This window comes from Terrapene carolina, unplaced genomic scaffold (assembly GCF_002925995.2).
Source record: "Terrapene carolina triunguis isolate 2854851 unplaced genomic scaffold, T_m_triunguis-2.0 Scaffold97, whole genome shotgun sequence".
NCBI classification, from domain to species: domain Eukaryota; kingdom Metazoa; phylum Chordata; order Testudines; family Emydidae; genus Terrapene; species Terrapene triunguis.
In genome coordinates this window covers 21,231,054-21,249,988 of record NW_020664448.1, presented here as the reverse complement: position 1 = coordinate 21,249,988, position 18,935 = coordinate 21,231,054, and the positions used below count along the sequence as shown (strand labels likewise).

Sequence of the window (18,935 nt, the reverse complement as noted above, 5' to 3'; positions counted from 1 at the left end):
CAAACAGAAAATGAAGGACAGCATGATATGTGCATGTGGAAAGGACATCCAAACCACAGAACATGTAGTGAACTGCTGCCCTCTAAAATCCTTCTGTAGAGGGACAGCCTCTATTCGTTCCATTTCACCAGAAGTCAGACTGGATGACAAACTTGCATGTCAACCTTTAATGTTGATTTGCAAGTTGTCATATGAAAGAAGAAAGTATTATTTAGGTGTGAATGGTGCTTTTCAGACAAAGTGAGAGGCTCCATTTGCTTACACTTTAAATAAGTTATAGTGTGATCTTTCACTGATAAACGTATTGTCACTTATGCATCTTAATATACATATATATCTAAAAATGTGAGGACTGAGTGAAACTGGCTTTGTGCAGAGGGTCAGCACAAGACCTATGTACCATTTAAAGTCCTCAAAATACAGTAATTTGAGTACTTTAGAGTGTGAGCTCAGGACTCAACTGCCAGCCATATGCAGAAAGTACATAACTCTACTTATTTTTCAGAACATATGATCATACCACTACTATCAAAATAATCTAGGGCTTGGATACAACCAGCTCATGGAGAAAGCAAGAGAGATATTGTGTTGGTAGAAGGAGGAAAACACTTTGAAGAGTTTGCAGCCACAGTGTAGTCTATCTTGGTTGATGGTACATACCCCCTATTTGGTCAATTCAGTGTAGTTTAAGAGTGCTCCTGAATTCTTCACTGAAGCTAAAGTCTCACATAACAGTCTGAGTAAAGCTCGCACGCGAACAAAAGTGGGATGGATCCATAGTCAAGACTGGTATGCCATCCTCAGGTGCACCTTCAAAAGACCTGCCTGACCCCGCTGGGATATCTATGAGAGCTTTACTGGGAGGCTGCGGCAGAAAGTAGGGACTGATGACGTTTATAGCCCTTTCCCTTTCTTTTGTAGGGCTCCTGACTGGAAGGCACTGGAAATCTGGGAGGCTGCTGGGGCCTTAAATGCTTCCTGGAGGCCGGGGGCATGTCAAGGTCCAGGGAGTGAAGTGTGGCCCTCAAGTCTTTGAGGCCATGAAGCTTGGAGTCTATCTGTTCAGAGAACGGAGAGGTACCCTCGAAGGGGAGGTCCTGGACGGACTGCTAAACCCTGTGAGAGAGGCCTGAAGACTAGAGCCACGAACAGCGCCTCATGGCAACCGCTGACACCATCGTTCTGGTTGCTGTCGGCCACCTCCAGAGCTGCCTGGAGGGAGGTCCTGGCCATCTTCTTGTCTTCCACCAGGATGGCCACGAACTCCTGCCTTGACTTCCTGTGGCAGGAAGTTCTTAAACTTGGCCATCGAGTCCCACAGATTAAAATTGTACATCCCTAGCCGAGCCTGCTGGTTAGAGATACATAGCTGGAGACTGCCCGTTGAATAAACCTTGTGTCTGAACAGGTCCAGTCTCTTAGCCTCTTTATTTTTGGGGTAGCGCTTGACTAACCTTGTCTGTCCTGCTCGTCTGCAGCCCACATCACCAGGGACCCAGGGAAGGGGTGGGGTGGGGGGGAGACGCAAATACAGGTACTCGACCACTGGCCTGTACATAGTATTTCTTCTCCGCCATTTTTGAGGTAGGGGGCAGAGATGAAGGGGTCTGCCGTAGTGCCCTGACAGGTCCCAACACTGCCTCAATAACAGGCAGGGTCACTCTTGAGGGAGCCACTGCAGCCAGAATAAGCTGTGCACAGACGCCTTCAGCTTCTCAGCTTCCAGCCCCCATTTGTGGCGACTTGCTCCAGATGGACTCTGAAGTCATCTGGAGGGAATGGGTTACTAGGACCTGTGACCACCTCATCCGTGGATACTGAGGAAGAGGCTAGCATTGGAGGAGCGGCTGCTTCTTTTTCCTCCACCTGTACCACTTCCATTGGGCCCACTTCTGAGACCTCGGTACTGGAGTCAGGGTCCGGTGTTGGGTGGGATGAGACAGTGGCTCGCCTCTTGGACCCCACTAAGTATGAATGGTGGGAAGAGGGCACCAGCACATGGTGAAATCCCCACATGTTTTAAGACTGTGACTGCATTTGCCAGTGGCCAATCGCCAGCTGGGGGAGCCAGTACTGAAGTCCAGTGCGTAGGTTGGGTACTGGTACTTCTTCAGTGGGGTGAAGGATTCCCCTTTGGACTCTGAAGAGGATTTTTCCCTCGGAGACTATGGGGTTGCCGTACCCGCTTCTGCCTATAGGCGGTGCTGGGGAGCCAGTGACTGGGCGGAGACTGTTACAATGGAACCATGGAGGGTTTTCCTCTGGGCGGTGCTATGATGGCTCCTTGATACTTTCTGTCCCCAGTAGCCTTGACTGGCAGGGGCCTTTAGTGGGTGGGCAGGATGGGGAGGGACATCAGATCCTTTTCCGCCTGAAAAGCCTCTAGAGTCAAAGAGGCCTGCAGCTGCAAGGTCCCATGACTGCTCCTGGGAGTTGGGGTGAGTCCCGGACTGGATGCAGTGCTCTAGGTGAGGTTGCTGGAGCCAGCACTCTCTGGGGAGGACAAGTGGCCTATCGCGGATCTCACCATGCTAGTCACTCTGCTTTTTCCTCTTCGGCACCGGAAAGCACCCTCTCTTGGCGAGCTGTTTCTTGTGCTTCTTCCTCGGCACTGGGAATGGAGAATGGTGCAGGGAAGAGCACAGTGTTGGGGCAGCGCTTCGCATGGAAGCCAAAGGGCTCAGTGCCAATTCGCAGCGGCTCAGCTCCGAGGCTGGTCTGAGGGCTGCCTCCATGAGTACAACCTTCAGATGAATGTCTCTCTTTTTGAGTGCACGGACTGAAGCCCCTGCAGATCTGGCTTCTCCTTAACGCAAGTTTCCCTGAGGCACTTTAGACAGCTAGAGTGCGGGTCACTCACTGCCATGGGCTTGCTGAAGCCCCTGGGACGAAAGTCCTCGACGACAGGGACCACTATTCACACTATATACACTACACTGACTACAAAAACAATATGCTACAAAGTCCAAGCCACTGGGAAAGAAGCATTGCAAGAGGAAGAGGGATCGTTCCAAGCAACCATCATGGGCAGTAAGAAGGAACTGAGAGGGTGTAGAGCTGGTGGCACCCCTTATACTGGCACATATGCACGTGGCTCCAGGGAGCGCCAGAGCCGTTCCTACGGATAGCACTAAGGGAAAAATCTCCGACAACTGTGCATGTGGTGGGCACACACCTAGCATGCAATGGACATAAGCAAGCTCTTGAAGAACAATAAGAAGTTAGGTTTAATACTGAAAGGACTTCTAAGGTTTTTGTTTTTCTATATGATATGAAATAATGTCAGGTTAAAAAATAGGGATGAGCATGTTATTTTGCTGCATGGAAACACAGAGTATGTTTGGAATACCTATTTTTACAAAGGAGACCAATGTTTAATTTTAAAAGGGATTTAAAAAAAACATTGATAAGCTCATGTGTAAATAAAGTTATTACATTAAGAAGTCATTTTCTCATAAATTTTGTTCATCATGTGATGAACTGGTTTGTTAGTTTAGAAAGTTGATAGAAACCATGCTATGATAAAACTTTACAAAATGTAGTTACTGCACCAACCTAACCTTTTTCTTTTGGTCTTTCTTGTTTCTAAATCTCAAGTGGCAAAAGTCTAGATGCTTCTGAGAATAATACAGGCTTTGGAATTCCCTAACAAAATGGGTTATTTGCTGGTCAGAGTCAATCAACTTCTTTCTCATTTTGATTTAAGCAAATACCTTGTAGGACTAGTCTCAGGCTGCAGTATTTTCTCCCAAACACTAGCAGCAACTAGTAAGCATTTACATAATCAACCTAAAACATTAAATTTGTGACAAGCCAAGTGAAAACTGTCCTTAACATCTGAGACTGTGTGCAGAAGTTACGCAAATAGCAATGTTTCATAGATTCCAAGGCCAGAAGGGACCACTGTGATCATCTAGTCTGACTTCCTGAATAGGGTGACCAGATGTCCCGATTTTATAGGGACAGTCCCGATTTTTGGGTCTCTCTCTTATATAGGCTCCTATTACCCCCCACCCCCTGTCCTGATTTTTCACACTTGCTGTCTGGTCACCCTATTCCTGAATAACACAGGCCATAGAACTTCGCCAAAATAATTCTTAGAGCATATCTATTAGAAAAACATCCAAGCTTGATTTAAAAATTGTCAGTGATGCAGAATCCACCACAACCCTTGGTAAATTGTTCTAATGGTTAATTACCCTCACAGTCAAAAATGTATGCCTTATTTCCAGTCTGAGTTTGTCTAACTCCAACTTCCAGCCATTAGACTGTGTTATACCTTTCCCTCCTAGACTGAAGAACCATTATCAAATATTTGTTCCTCATGTAGGTACCTATAGGCTAATCAAGTCATCCCTTCAATCTTCTCTTTGTTAAACTAAATTGATAGACTCCAGGAGCTCAATCACTAAAAGAGGTTTTCTAATCTTTTAATCAATCTTGTGGCTCTTCTCTGAACCCTCTCTAATTTTTCAACATCTTTCTTGAATTGTGAACCCCAGAACTGGACACACACTTCCTGCAATGGTTGCACCAGTGCCAAATACAGAGGTAAAATAACCACTGTACTCCTACTCACGACTTTCCTGTGTATGCATGCAAAGGTCGCATTAGTCCTTTTCACAACAGTGTTATATTGGGAGCTCATGTTCAGCTGATTATCCATCATGACCCACAAATCCCTTTCAGTCACTCCTTCTCAGGAGACAGTCCCCTATCCTGTAACTATGGCCTACAGTCTTTGTTCTTAGACATATATTTAGCCGTATTAAAGTACATACTGTTTGCTTGTGCAGTTCTGTATTAGTGATCTGACCTCTTCATTATTTACCACTCCCCCAATTTTTGTATTATTTGCAAACTTTATCAGTGAGGATTTTGTGTTTTCTTTCAGGTCATTGATAAGAATAATAAATAAGGTAGTGCCAAGCCTGATCCTTGAAGGACCCCCACTGGAAACAAATCCACTTGATAACGATTCTCTTTTACATTTTGAGACCAGCTGTTAATCCATTTAATGTATGCCACCTTAATTTTGTATTGTGCTAGTTTTTTTTTTTAAATCAAAATGTCATGTGTTACCAAGTCAAACGCCTTACAAAAGTTTAAGTATATTACATGAACACTACTACCTTATCAACAAACTTGTAATATCACTATCAAGTTAGTCTGACAGGATCCATTTTCCATAAACCCACGCTGATTGGCATGAATACAATTACCCTCCTTTAATCCTCTAGTAATCTAGTCCCATATCAGTTGCTCCATTATTTTGCCCAGGATTGATGTCAGACTGACAGGCCTATAACTACTAGGTCATCCCCTTTACTCCTTTTTTAATATTAGCACATTAGCTTTCTTCCAGTCTTCTGGAACTAAATTTGTGGATCCAAGTTATCTGGACCTACTGATTTAAAAATGTCTAACTTCAGTAGCTGCTGTTTAACATCCTCATGAGATACTACTGGAATGGAAAGAGTGTTATCATATGATAGCACTACATCATCTGTTTTTTCCTCAAATATAGAGCAAATATTTATTGAACACTTCTGCCTTTGGTGCAGTATTATTCTACCATTTCAATCTAGTAATGGATCAGTGCCATTATCAGGATGCTTTTTGTTCATAATATACTCAAAAAAATTCCTCCTTATTTTCCTTAAATCTGCTGGACACAGATTTCTCCTTTCTTCATTGATACTTTGCCTAAGCACAATCCAAAATGCCAACTCCTTGAACAAACAAATGAACTTTAAACAATACGGTATTTAAAATAAATCCCACCACTTTTTCTGGCACTAATCCTACTGCAGTGAAAATATTGCCAGGCTAAATACCCTATGTGAAAACACCTTAAAATTAACCTCCAAGTGTAGTCGTAAATGTGCCTCACAGTTCATTTGATCTCATAGCAAGCTATTCACAAGCTCTTCTGAGTCAGTAATTTTAAGGTGACTGTTAGTCAACAGACTATGCATAGGGAAACATGTTATGACTTTGAATAAGAATCCTTCCTACAAGTCTGAACAGTTTACTTCCTCCCACAGGAGATAGCTTTTAAACCTTAACTTTTACTTCACTTGCCATTTAAGGAAAGATTCAATTACAGCTGTGGTTTTTGGCACAGACAGATGTTCAAAATAAACGATTACACATACTAAACAGAATCTTAATTTTTTTCAGTAACTACTCCTACAAACCTGTTAAGAAAGGGATCGGAACTATTTGTAGTCATTGTTCTCAGGTCCTGAGCCATTCCGGGAGACGACACTGGATTTTGAGAGCCACCATCTTGTTCCATAGTGGGAAGTTGGCTACGGAGAGCTAACTCCTGAAAAAACAAGAAATGAGCACATTAGTAAATTCAATGCGATGTTTCAGGCACATCATCAGCATTTCAGGGTACAGTGAATACACATCTCCATAGTTACTAAATGTCTAAAGTCAAAGGAAGAATCCCCATTCTGCTCAATAAATTAAAGAGAATTCAAGCTCAGGCTATTTCTCCAATTATTACAATGATTTAACTGTAACTATTAATATAAGTAAATAAATTGTTGTTTGACACCACCCACATGCAAGCTAAATTCCAATTACCAATAGAGGTGGTTGCAAACAATGTAATCAAAGAATTTTACTCTTTTTCTTGTTTGGGAATTGTTTATGAACAGACTGATTTCTCATAATTGTTGAAATAATTACTTCAAATTAATAAATTTTGGCCTAAATTTGCTTGTAAACTGTTTGTTGAGTGCTTTTGTTATTCACTATTTATTGCTGTGTGGTTGGTCACTTTAAGTCACATTGAACTGTTTCTTTATTGGATGATTGAAGCTATAATGAGGGACAGGGTGTGATCAAATGAGAAAGCCTTTGATTCTCTAAGGGAAATGATGGGATCAGTTGTGGAGTTAAGAGGAGGTAGGTTAATAAGATTAATAAATCTTTAGAACATGTAGACTTTTTCCTTTCTGGGTCTCTTGGGCCAGACTTTGCATGAGGTATCACTTGTGGGGGGTGGGGGTGGAGAGGAAGAAGGGGAATCAGTCTGGCAGTGGTTCTCACAATGTGGGTCACGACCCCATTTTAATAGGGTCGCCAGGGCTGGCATTAGACTGGCTGGGGCCCAAAGCCGAAGCCTGTGCCCCTCCACCCGGGGCTCAGGCTTTGGCTTCAGCCCTGGGCAGCGGGGCTCAGGTTACAGGCCCCCTGCCCAGGAATGAAGCCCTTGGGCTTTGTCCCTCCACGCCCAGGGTGGTGGGGTTCAGGCTTTGCCCCTCCTCCTCCCGCCGGGAGAAGCAGGGCTTGGGCAAGTTCAGGCTTCAGTCCCCCCTCTTGGGGCCATGTAGTAATTTTTGTTGTCAGAACGGGGTTGCGGTACAATGAAGTTTGAGAATCCCTGGTCTATTGTAATATGATTGCCTTGGCTACCTTTTAAAAATAATTTTCACCATGTTCATATTAAGTAACTGCATTTACATAAGGATTCCAGCTGTGCAGGGTGTGGCTAGATACTCCTCTGTCTTATTTAATTGCCTCTTTGCCAGGGCTCTGGTAAGGGGTTTTGCACTTTCCTAACTACAGAGAGTGCAGCCATATACCCATGTATGCTTTGTTTAACTGTGGTCTCACATGGGGTTTTGGCAATTGCCCCTTTTCACGTATCTACCAAGTACATTTGATTGAATTTACTAGTCTACAATTTTCTGTCACCCCTCATTTGACATTATTACAAGCAAACTTGCGGTGTAGACACGTATGTTCACTCTGAACTGGAATGGAGGCTGGTGGATCTCCGCAATAGCCTCCATGTCTGAGATCTAAGTAGCAGCAGTTTCTGTGGTACCGTGCTAAACAGTGCTCCATATATAACAATGAACTAAAATAATATTTTACTAAAAAGCCCTGGTCACAGACACACAGTCAGCATCACCAACTGATTTAATATTAAAAAAATCCAAACAAACAAGAAAACTAGTCTCAGATGTCCTTCTCAAAAGCGAATGGTGCTAAAGTGACAGGAAAGAAGACCAGATTTCATCTCTACATTGGCTGAAGAATCAATATAAAATTGAAGGGAGTAAAGAAAAAAGAAAAAACAGTCACACAGCGTTACTGGTTTTAAAAAAAGGAACTTCTTGTTTTTTCTTGAGAAGTCTAACAGTGGTGGGGACTAAGCCTCCTTTGCCATTTGGTCAAAAAAAAAAAAAAAGAGTGTTTGTAACTGCAACATCAATATCTGAGAAGTATTCAGCTGCAGGAACTTCTGACTGAAGAAACCAACAAAGCATTTTATCAGAAAAAGATGCATTAATACAGGAAAAGATGGATACAAGGACCTCTGTTTTGCCTATCCAGAGGTACCATCTACAGAGTAACTGAAGCTTGTATCTAGTCAGTAAGGATTTCCCCCTTGATTCAACTACACCTCATTTCCAAAAGTGTGAGCACTGTATCACATTTAATGAAGTGTGGCTATAAACTGACTGCACTGAAGTTACTGTGTCAAAGAGTTCCTGTGTCTACACACCAGCACTTCCCATTGAGGAAAGAGGAATATTAGACCCTTACTCCACATTTCCTGAAATCCGCTAAGATTTACCAGTGTTAGAACAAGATGTTAATTACTTACAGGCTGATGAGAAAATATATTATTTATTTATATATTATTTATATTCATGTTTAAAAAATGGCTCTTTATTTTGAACTATCTGACCTTCTAGATGCAAAAATACAAGTCTGACAAAATTCTGTCTGGGATTACTATGGCTTGATCTCTTCCTATTTTTGTAAGTATGTCAAACTTTTCTAACTACCTTTGGGAAAATAAAGGCTTAAAACTCACAATGTTAATATAAAATTCTAATTTTGGATATTATTTACAAGACCAAAATGGTCTGTCAACTCCTTAGATAAAGTTACTTTAAAAAAAAAATGAGGTCAGCATTCTGTAACTTATCCAGCTGGTCTTTTTCAAGTTTGTTTATTTTACAGTTACACAAGTTTTTAACAGCTTCACTGGATAGTCACAAAGTGTATAACTTGTTCAAAATGGAGCTTAGAAAACTGACTCTTTTAAAAGAGCCTTTTCCTTTTAGTTTCATCATACTTTTTACATGAGTAGAGCAGTTTTAATAATTCATTTCTTGGTTTGTTGACAGTTCCAAACTATTTTGAGTCAGACCTAAGCAAAATTTTTCAGAATTTTCAGCAAATTAAAATTTTCAGAAAAAAGTGTTTTGATTTTGGGCATTTTTGTTTTAAGGAAAGCAAAGGAAATATGGACACACAGGATTAGATTCCCCAAATCTAGGAGGAAGTGATGGTTACATTGCTCCCTTATACCCAACAGTCCAGCAATTAGGACACTCTCTTGGAATGTGGGAGACCTGGATTTGAATCCCTACTCTGGAGCAAATCCCCTCCTCAGGTGAGTACCCTTACCACCAGGCTATTGGGGGGAGCGGGGGTGCCTCTCTCACATTGAAGCTATTCCACTTTGTATAACTAATTAAATATTCATTGGAACAGGGACTTGAACCCAGGCGTATTCCCCCATCCCGGTGAATGCCATAATCAACGGTCTAGAGTCACTCTCGCTCTGCTCTCGCTGGCCCAATTGAATAATTATTTATACAGAGTGGAACAGCTTCAAAAAGAGAGACAGAGGCACCCCCACCCTAGAATAACCAACACCCTGGTGGTTAGGATGCTCACCTGGGAGAGAGACCTGGATTCAAACCTAGATCTCTCACATGCCAGATGACTACCTTAACCACTGTGCTATTGGGTATAAGAAGATGCAAACATCTCCTCTTTGGTTTTGAGAACAGCACCCAAGTCCCACTCTAGTAGTTACACCACATATCGAGGTTTAAGAGTCTGCTATTCCCTCCCAGCAAACACACAGACATGTCTTATCTCAAGCAATAAAGGCTCATGTTTTCAGATACACAATGTGGGTTCAATCCTCATTGACAACCTGACTAGATGGGGTCCATGAATCATTTATATGCACCAAGGACTATACTCCAGCTATAATAAGAACACCAGAAATTAGTTAAGACTAAACTGCATTAGGGAAATCAACCCCTTTGTTTCAGGATATAAACAAAGTTTTATATTATTAGTGAAAAATTCCAGGATCCAATCCTGCATTAGATCCTGTTGGAAGGCACAATCAGGGGTTTCATGCTAGTGCCTCTGTTTTCAAGATCAGAACCTTACTCGTTAATGCATAACATTTAGTAATCTGCAATGGGTCACCCATTAATTTCCCTCTGTCTTTCAGTCTCACAGTTGCTTGCTGTTAATTTTAAATAGAAAAGCTGTTTTCTCAAACCTTTATGAGAATTCAGTAATAACTTTGCCCTTGCTCAGCCAGTAAGTTGTCTTAATGTATTGCTGATTCTACATACAGACAGTTATCACAAAAAAAGTTTATTTTCAACGTGTTTGCTTAACACTTTGTATGCACAAGCCAACTAGGTTACAAAATTCAATTGCAAAATATGAATGGAATATTCAAAATGGCCTTTGACCTAAGAATTGTGGGAAAATTGTAATTTCCATAGATCTGCACTAATTTTGGACTATGGATTAATATGCAGCCTGTTGGCTTGAATTGCTTTTGCAGGTGTTCTAGTCTTTTAAAAAGACAAAAGCTCCTCTAATACCAGTGTCCCTTACAACATCTGTTGCATTATTTTTGGGGGTTAATTGGAATAACATCTGAGTGTTGGGTAGACTGCAGTGAAAGTAGGGGAAGATTATATTACAGAATACTTAGTGAATAAATTTTACTACGGCTGAAAGCAGCACTAGTAAAGGACGGTAACGTCAAAATGTGTGTTACCTCTCTGCGGTTGTGCATGTGCTCCTGGAACTGGAAATTCATCAATAGCAGTGCCCGTTAGTCAACACCTGCACCCGACACCTCCTCGTGCTCCCAACCGAGGGTATAAGGAGTAATGCAGACCAAACACCGCTCCAGTTCCTGCTCTACTGTGAATCCAAAGAGGACCTGAGCAAAGGGGAATGAGGGTGTAATGTGAATACCCACAGGGACCATAAATCTTGAACTCCAGTTCCTAGAAGGTAAGTAACCTTCCTTTCTTCTTCCAGTGCTGATTTGCAGGGGTATTCACTATGGATGAGTCCAAAACAGTGTTTCAATTAGAAGGTGGGTGTGAGGAAGCATGATGCACCACAGACTGGAGGATCACTAAATTAAAGGAAGCATCTCCAGCTGAAGCCTGAACTAGTGTGTAATGCCGGGTGAAGGTCTGAATGGAGCCTCAAGTTGCTGCTCTCTATATATATATATCTCAGAGGGATTCCCTGCAGAGAAGCCACTGAGGCTGCTTACACGCTAATCAAATGGACCCTGAGGAGGGGTTTCTATAAGATCATAAAGAGGAGGACACAGGTGGAAATCCATTCAGAGTCTTTGGGAAAAGATAGCTCTCTCTTTCATTCTTTCAGCAATAGTGATGAATAACCTTGGAGACTTCCAGAAAGGTTTTGTCCTGTGTAAGTAGAAGACCAGAGCCCTGTGTACATTAAGTGAGTGGGGCTTCCTGTCCTCCAAGCTATCTACATTCATAGATAGATGTAAAGGAAGCAGGAGGTTCAAGGTTCAAATAGCAGGCTCATAAGAGTGGAAAGGATGAGGCTCAGCTTTATAAGTGGGGAGAGGTTTACATTCTGATGGTCACGGTAGTGGGATGGGTGAAAACAGTGCAGTTCTTCACCGGAGGATGTAAGGCATTAATAGCTGCCAGATGTACTGTTAGGGAATTCATAAACAGGTCAGATGTCTTCAATGAGAGAAGATATTCCACAATTAGAGGGATTCCCGATTTCTCAGGAGTTAAGTGGTGCTGCTGACACCACAGGGAGAATCGCTTCCAACTGGTGGCATAGCACTTCCTTGTAGAGAATGGATCCTATAACATCCTATAACCAGTCTTTCCCTATGTTCCTTGTCCATCTAAAAACCACACTGTCAGAAAGAGGAAAGCTGGACTGGGGTGGCTGGTCTTGCCCTCGTTCTGAGACAGTAGGTTCGGAAATGGCTGAAGGTGAATGCATGGGTGAGAGGCCAACTGTAGGATAGTGGTGAATCAGAATAGTCTCCACTACCAGGAAGCTATCAGGATCACTGCTGCCTTGTCCGGCCTGATCATTCTGAGGATGCAAGGTAGCAAAGGTATGGGAGGGAAGGAATACATCAGCGGGTCCAACCACTGCACCAGGAAGGCATCCCCTCTGGGGCTGAAGCCTTGAGTAGCTCAGGAACAATACACTGGCTACTTTTTGTTCTGCCTGATAATTCGCTAGGGGGAATAATAGGTCAGCCAAGGAGAAATTCTTCTTGTCAGAAAGTTTCAGTCTCTTGTGTCTTTGTCCAGAGAGGATGACCTGGGCTGGAGCAGCCTACTCTGCTCTGTTACGCCTGGACCACTAATGAGTTGGGATTAAGGTTGGAAAAACAAATATTCTGCTCCCTTGGAGTGAACAAAAGTACTTTTTCTCAGTCCTCTGAGCCATATGCAAAATTTTCTTAGTGGGCTCCATAGGACCTCATTGTTGGGAAGGGCCACCTTAGAGGGAGCTGTAGCCTGGACAATGTCCAGGAGTTGGTGGGTAGGTTCCTGAACCTCCTCCAGCAAGATCTGAAGAGCCAGCAATCCTCCTTAGGAGGTCCAGGTACTGCTTGTAATCATCTGGAGGTAAGGGAGATGCTGGTATCAGTACTTCATCTGGGGAGAGCAAGAAGTGCTGCTGGTGGATCTGGCAGTTCAGATTGCTCCTAATCAGTCAAAGGTTCCTGCAAGAACTGTGCCTCCTCTCTGGTGCCTGAAAATATGGATCTTAGCAGCCCCGATACAGCCAGTGGCCAAAATCATAGGAATATGGAGGTGGGTACCATTGGTCCATTGACCAATAGTGTGACTTGCCATGAGGCAAAGACATCCAGGTAACTCTGGAAGCTCTGGCCAGGCCGATGGTTCTTTGCCAGTTTGCTGTTGATACCTGATCACTTTTGTCTAACGAACAGGAGTCATCAGGCTCAAATGCTGGGGCTGAGAGCACCACATGACCCGACTTCAATGCACTTGGGACAGGAGCTCGTAAGTGGTGCACCAACCGTGCTAGGGCATCCACCTGACAGTTGGAGCTCAGGACCAACGAACGTCATATTGATAGAGTTGGGATGTTTCTCAGAAGAATCAGATGTGAGAAGATTGGAGATTCTGGATCAGGGCCAGCTCCAGCGTTTTTGCCGCCCCAAGCGGGGGGGGAGGGGGGGGGAGGGAGCTGCAATTGGCGCCACTTCATTCTTCGGCGGCAGGTCCTTCCCTCCAAGAGGGACTGAGGGACCCGCCGCCGAATTGCCACCGAAGAGCCGTACGTGCCGCCCCTTTCCGTTGGCCGCCCCAAGCACCTGCTTGCTGCGCTGGTGCCTGGAGCCGGCCCTGTTCTGGATCTATATAAATTTCTAGATGCTCGAGAAGCATATCAAATTCTCATTGGAGGAGAGCTAGTAGGAGTCTTGGGTTTAAACGAGACCTGCCCGTGCCATCTTGGAAGCGGTGGACTTGCTGGATTGGTACCGCTCATGTAGATGAACAACAATCCCCTCCATGTCTGCTTAGTGCTGGAGCTGAACTTCACACCTCTGAGAGTGCAATTTTGAGGTATTAATTGCTCCTGGCACCATAGGTAGTGGCCTTTCTTGTTTGTGAGCTCCAGATGCACCTGATCCAAGGCACGGAATCCCATGTGGTGTCAGAGGTAGATAGACCTCTTTTTTGAGCATTTGTAGGGTGATTTATTCCTCTTTTTATGAAGATGTTTACCCTTTCCTTCCTCATGCCTTTGTTGGGCCTGGAGGAATCTGAGCATAGTGAGGTACCTGCACGTGGGTGGTGGTGGTGGGGTGAAAACCCCAAGTTTATCTAAAACAACTGAAGCTAGTAACTATTAGAAACTTAAAAACTAGAAAAGAAATAAAACTTGTAAACTACTGTAAAAACTGTTTAAAAACTATGTACAACTATTGTTTCTAGACATGCATCTGAGGCAAGGACAGAGAGTTCTGATGTGGACCATGGGGCAATGAGAAGAAACTGAAGATGCAGTCAGTCCGCCTCGTCCTTTATCGCCTCAGATGGAAGCATGAGGCAAGCAAGGGTGCATGCACGGACCAACAGATACTACTTTCAAATTCTCCAACTCCAGACGCATGGCATGAATGCATAACCCCTCAGTGGCATATAATTGGAGAGCATCACTTGAAGAACCACCAATGGATCCTGGAGCTGGAGGGATGCTGCCTGGAGGCTCAGGTTGGCTAAACGGGGAGTGTGAGGGCCCCAGGGCCAAATGAGGCTTCATGGATATCTCCATAAGGGGTCTACAGAGTCTGAACTTCCGAGACTGCCTGGTGTGTGTGGGGAAAAAAACACAACAGATACCACACCTCAAGGGGATGTGCACTTCCCTGAGGCAGTACAGGCAGCTCTCATGCAGGTCACTCACTGGGAAGACCTGTAGGCAGGCCAGGCAGGGTTTGAAGCCTGGAACTTTGGGCATGATAGGTACCCCAAATTGTGTGGGAACAAAGGGAAGAGATACCCTGATCCCTGAACTAACTAATCTATCTAAATATAAAAACTACAATTATGTACAGGTCTGAATATCAACCAGGAATGCTGGAAAGAGGACGGACATAGGAGGTTCTGTTCCAGAGCACAAGTGGTAGAAAGAAACTGCAGAGACAGCTGGCCCATGCTGCACTGTATGCCCTTGGTTGGGAGCATGAGGAGGTGCAGATCAACAGACACTGCTATTGAAGAATTTCTGGTCCTGGGCACATAGAGCACATGTGCACCCACAGGGGCCAGCTCTTAAAAAACGGATGGTAATTTGGTGCAGTACAGTATAACTCTGTACTAGGTACAAGGACGTGTTCTTAGGGCACTGGAGTCATACAAAAAAAAAAAATGCAAGAGATACAGTGGGTTCTATAGCCGTGGACGGATTTCTCTGTACTTGTTTCATTTTGGGGGGCCTTGGACCCAAATAGTTTTTTAAAATAATAATTATTGCTACGACTGGGTGGAAAAAAACAAAACATTTTGCTTTTTTTGAAAATCCATTAAAAATTTGTTCTGTTGCCAGTGGGGACAGTACTTTGTTTTATTTATTTTTTTCATACATATATAAACAAATATAATTTTGTACTGTGTAAATTCCAGTCATTGATACTCAAACTCCTCCCACATTTGAACTAGCAGAAAAGCACAAACCTCTTAGTAACATTAACAGCACTGCTTTCACCACATATTAAACAAATAAACAAATTTAACTTAGATTTATTGTTCTCAACAAGGAGCTTAGATATGCAGTTTCAGAAGCCACAGAAAATTTGTAACAGCAGTGCCTATGAAGCTGAAACAGTAATGTTACCTCTGCAGTAAACCTAATAAACGTATTTTGCGTCTTATACATTCTTTTGCCAGACAGCATGCCGCCCAGAATTCAACCACATAGGGCACCCTTTCACTGACAGCAACTGTTCAGATCCCATCTTGTTTAGATTTTCTAGACACTTTTGAAAGTAGTGCATTAGAGTGTACTCCATAACATTTTTCACATTTCTTAGCAATACGTGAGATCAAGCAACCTCTTCATCAAATCCTAACCACCTAAATGTGAGCTGCAGTTCTGATGGACATAACTCTATGCTTTGGCAAAAATTTCAGCTACACAGAAAAGACAGAACATTAGAGACAGTCATACACTGTTTTATGAAGATACATTCTGCCAAAGAACTCACAAGAAGTCTCACACTCTGAGGCCCCAATTCAGGACAGTACTCAAACATGTACTGAAGTACTCTCCTGAATCAGGGTCTATGGTGGTGGTGCTGCATTATGCATCAAACAGATAGACTGCTGCACCCTCACAGAGCCCCAGAGGTTGTTGGGGCTTTGTGTAGATGATGTACAATGCAGGCTCAGGGCCTAAGACAAGACAGTCTATCAGAATTAACCTCCAAGTACATAGAATACCAGTGTCTTTCTAGACAAAGAGGTCCAAAGTCACTTTATTCAACAATTTGAATAGACAATAACCCAATATTTCTGATTACTTACATACTCTGTGCGATGCCACTTGCTAACAAAAGATAGTTTATAATTTCCTAAGATTTTGGGAAGGAACTCCAGCAATAAATAATGACAGCTTGATTCTACTGAGATAACTTTTCCCAAAGTTATTTCTAGTGATCCAAAGTAACTGTACAAATACCTTGATTATTCAGTTTCATACAAACTAAAATGTTTTTAAAACTTAACACAGAACTTTAAAATATGTTTTTTCTAAAAATTAAGGGTTTAATTTATTGTTACGGTTATATAAAAATGACTAATTTTCTAAAATTAAAGTCCTATTTTATTTAACCATATGCCTAAAATTAAGCATGTGAATAGTCTAATTCAGAATAATGGTGCTACTCACACAGCTAGCTGCTTTGCTGGATTGGGGACTTAGTGAATGAAGAGTATTTAAGGAAAACTCCAAAGTAAATATATACCAATGTATCTCTGCCAACTTGAAATCTAGTCAATTAAAAAAAGAAGCAGTTTCTGATATTATACGTAATGCTGAGTTTCCCTACCAATTGTGTGCATTTAAAAATCACACTATCCTGGGTTTTTGTTTTTTTGTTTCTGTTTTTTTAAAAGTTTCACACAGCAAGAGGAGAGAGGAAGAAATACAAACAGGAAAATACTTATTCTACATGGGATAAAATGTGACTGATTATTCACGAAGTGCTGTCAAATGCACAAAACAAAATGGAAAAAACAAGTGTTTTGCCTCTAATTTGTAGGCAGTCATTTTAGGTGTTTCTTATGAAACAAACTTCAGACAGAAGCGTGATTTTTAAATTCACCGTGATTTTTTTAGGATGAATTTTTGATCCATCTAATCTAGGGCTTCTCAATGTAATTGGTCATATAATGGATGACTTCTTGAGATATGACATTTGGTCATGGACCATCTTCTCTCCCAAACACAAAGAGATCAGACAAAGGGAGACATGAGGCAGCTACAGCGTTTGCAAAGAGTTGCTTGATTTTTTTTCTCCTTTTTTAAGTTTAGTTGATCAAAAATGTTTATTGGAGTCAAAATCTATGTCATCACTGCAGAAAAATGTGTTTTTACAGTGAGATAGCGAACTTGAGCTTTTACCTCAATGAAGCTAGTTGCGGTCAACACGATGTCCCTCCTCTACTTGGGGTAGATCTCGACTAGCAACACTGAGGTAAAACTACAGTGCCTTGTCCCCACTAGGATTTTAAAATGAGATAACTAACTTCATTTAGCTATCTTGCTGTAAAACACACACCTTTTATGGCAGTAAAGACATATAGCCCATAAAGTCCTGGGCTGGCCAACACCCGCATCCCTGCTTGAAGTCTGGAGTCTAGTCCATTCCCTGCCACCTGGCCGGAAAGCTGTGTGTCCGTATAATGGTACCAGACACCAAGTACAGGTCTACACCACCAGCTCTCGTCATTTGTCCTAGTCGTGGAACATTCAGATGAAAAAAATTCCCCTTAGTATCAGTTTTAAGCTTGACAACTTCAGAGCACAACTGCCTCCAGAACATACAAAAAATACAAAAGTGTTATTTTTTAATGTTTTTTATTCCCCATTATTTTCTAAAACCAGAAAAAGTTGATTTATGTTCCTGCCTGATTGATCTGGTTGGGTTTTTTTTTTTTAAATAAAGAATCAATGGGGTTTTATTTTAAATGTACACATTAGTGTTCTGTTTTCTGAAAAAACTCAATGTGGAGAAAATAAAAATCTTTTAGTTGCTAAAAACAACAGTAAAAACAAAGTTTAGAAAATGACATTTCTATAGTTTTATTTGCCTAGCTTATCTTTAAAAATACAAGAAAAGTTCTGAGAAATACTACTTCCATCTACCTCAGTGTTTCTATTAGCATTTAAAATGTTTATTTACAAAACACACCTATTGGCTCTAGGCATACACATATTAACCACACAAATTAGGACAGAGAGACAGTGCCAGCTAAAATGAACTTAAAAATAATTAAAGAAGAAACTCAACCACTCTTTAAAGGTCCTTAGTTATTTATGTAGCAAAGTGTAAGTAGATCATGCTTTTACTCAGACGAGTTTACAATTTAAGCAGGCAACAAGCAGATGAGAAATATGGAAAAACAAAAGCACGTGATTGAGCAAATGGTGAAGTTTGCCATGCGTCTCTCACATCTCCTAAAAAAATAATTTCTCGGCCCTTTTGTTAATTCTCATTCCAAAGTGGGTGAGGAACAGGAGTTAATAGGTCTGGTGGAAGAGGAGATAATTTGAGAGAGGTATTTGAAGTATAGCAAGGACCACAGTGGGGAGGTATGGTGGACTGGGAGAGAGCTCCATTTATACAGAACCACACCGAAGGTGGCACAGATGAGAATGGGGAGAGACAGGGAGGAGATAGAGAAGAGAGACAAGCAGGAGCTAGGATTGTGCAGGGCTTTTTAAAACAAGGATGAGGATGTTCCGTATGAGGAGAGATTAATAAGATTAGGACTTTTCAGGTTGGAAAAGAGACGGCTAAGGGGAGAAATGATCGAGGTCTATAAAATCATGGCTGGTGTGGAGAAAGTATTTACTCCTTCGCGTAACACCGTAACAACTAGAGATCACCAAATGAAATTAATAGGCAGCAGGTTTAAAACAAATAAAAGGAAGTATCAGAGGGGTAGCCGTGTTAGTCTGAATCTGTAGAAAGCAACAGAGGGTCCTGTGGCACCTTTGAGACTAACAGAAGTATTGGGAGCATAAGCTTTCGTGGGTAAGAACCTCACTTCTTCAGATGCAAGTCAGAT

At 42.2% G+C, this 18,935-nt stretch overlaps 1 protein-coding gene across 7 annotated transcripts in view; it reads right to left on the bottom strand.

The window, feature by feature from the left end:
- The window catches only part of YAP1 (Yes associated protein 1), a 186,178-nt gene that overhangs the window by 12,109 nt on the left and 155,134 nt on the right, over window positions 1–18,935 (bottom strand). For 5 of the 7 annotated variants that reach the window (XM_024215657.2, XM_024215658.2, XM_024215661.2 and 2 more), the window contains one exon: window positions 6,201–6,331. In XM_024215657.2, coding sequence (XP_024071425.1) covers window positions 6,201–6,331 — 131 coding nt within the window. Of the gene's footprint in view, window positions 1–6,200; window positions 6,332–9,982; window positions 10,025–18,935 lie in introns of all 7 variants that reach the window. The other 2 variants (XM_026651589.1, XM_026651591.1) reach the window with 1 other exon arrangement.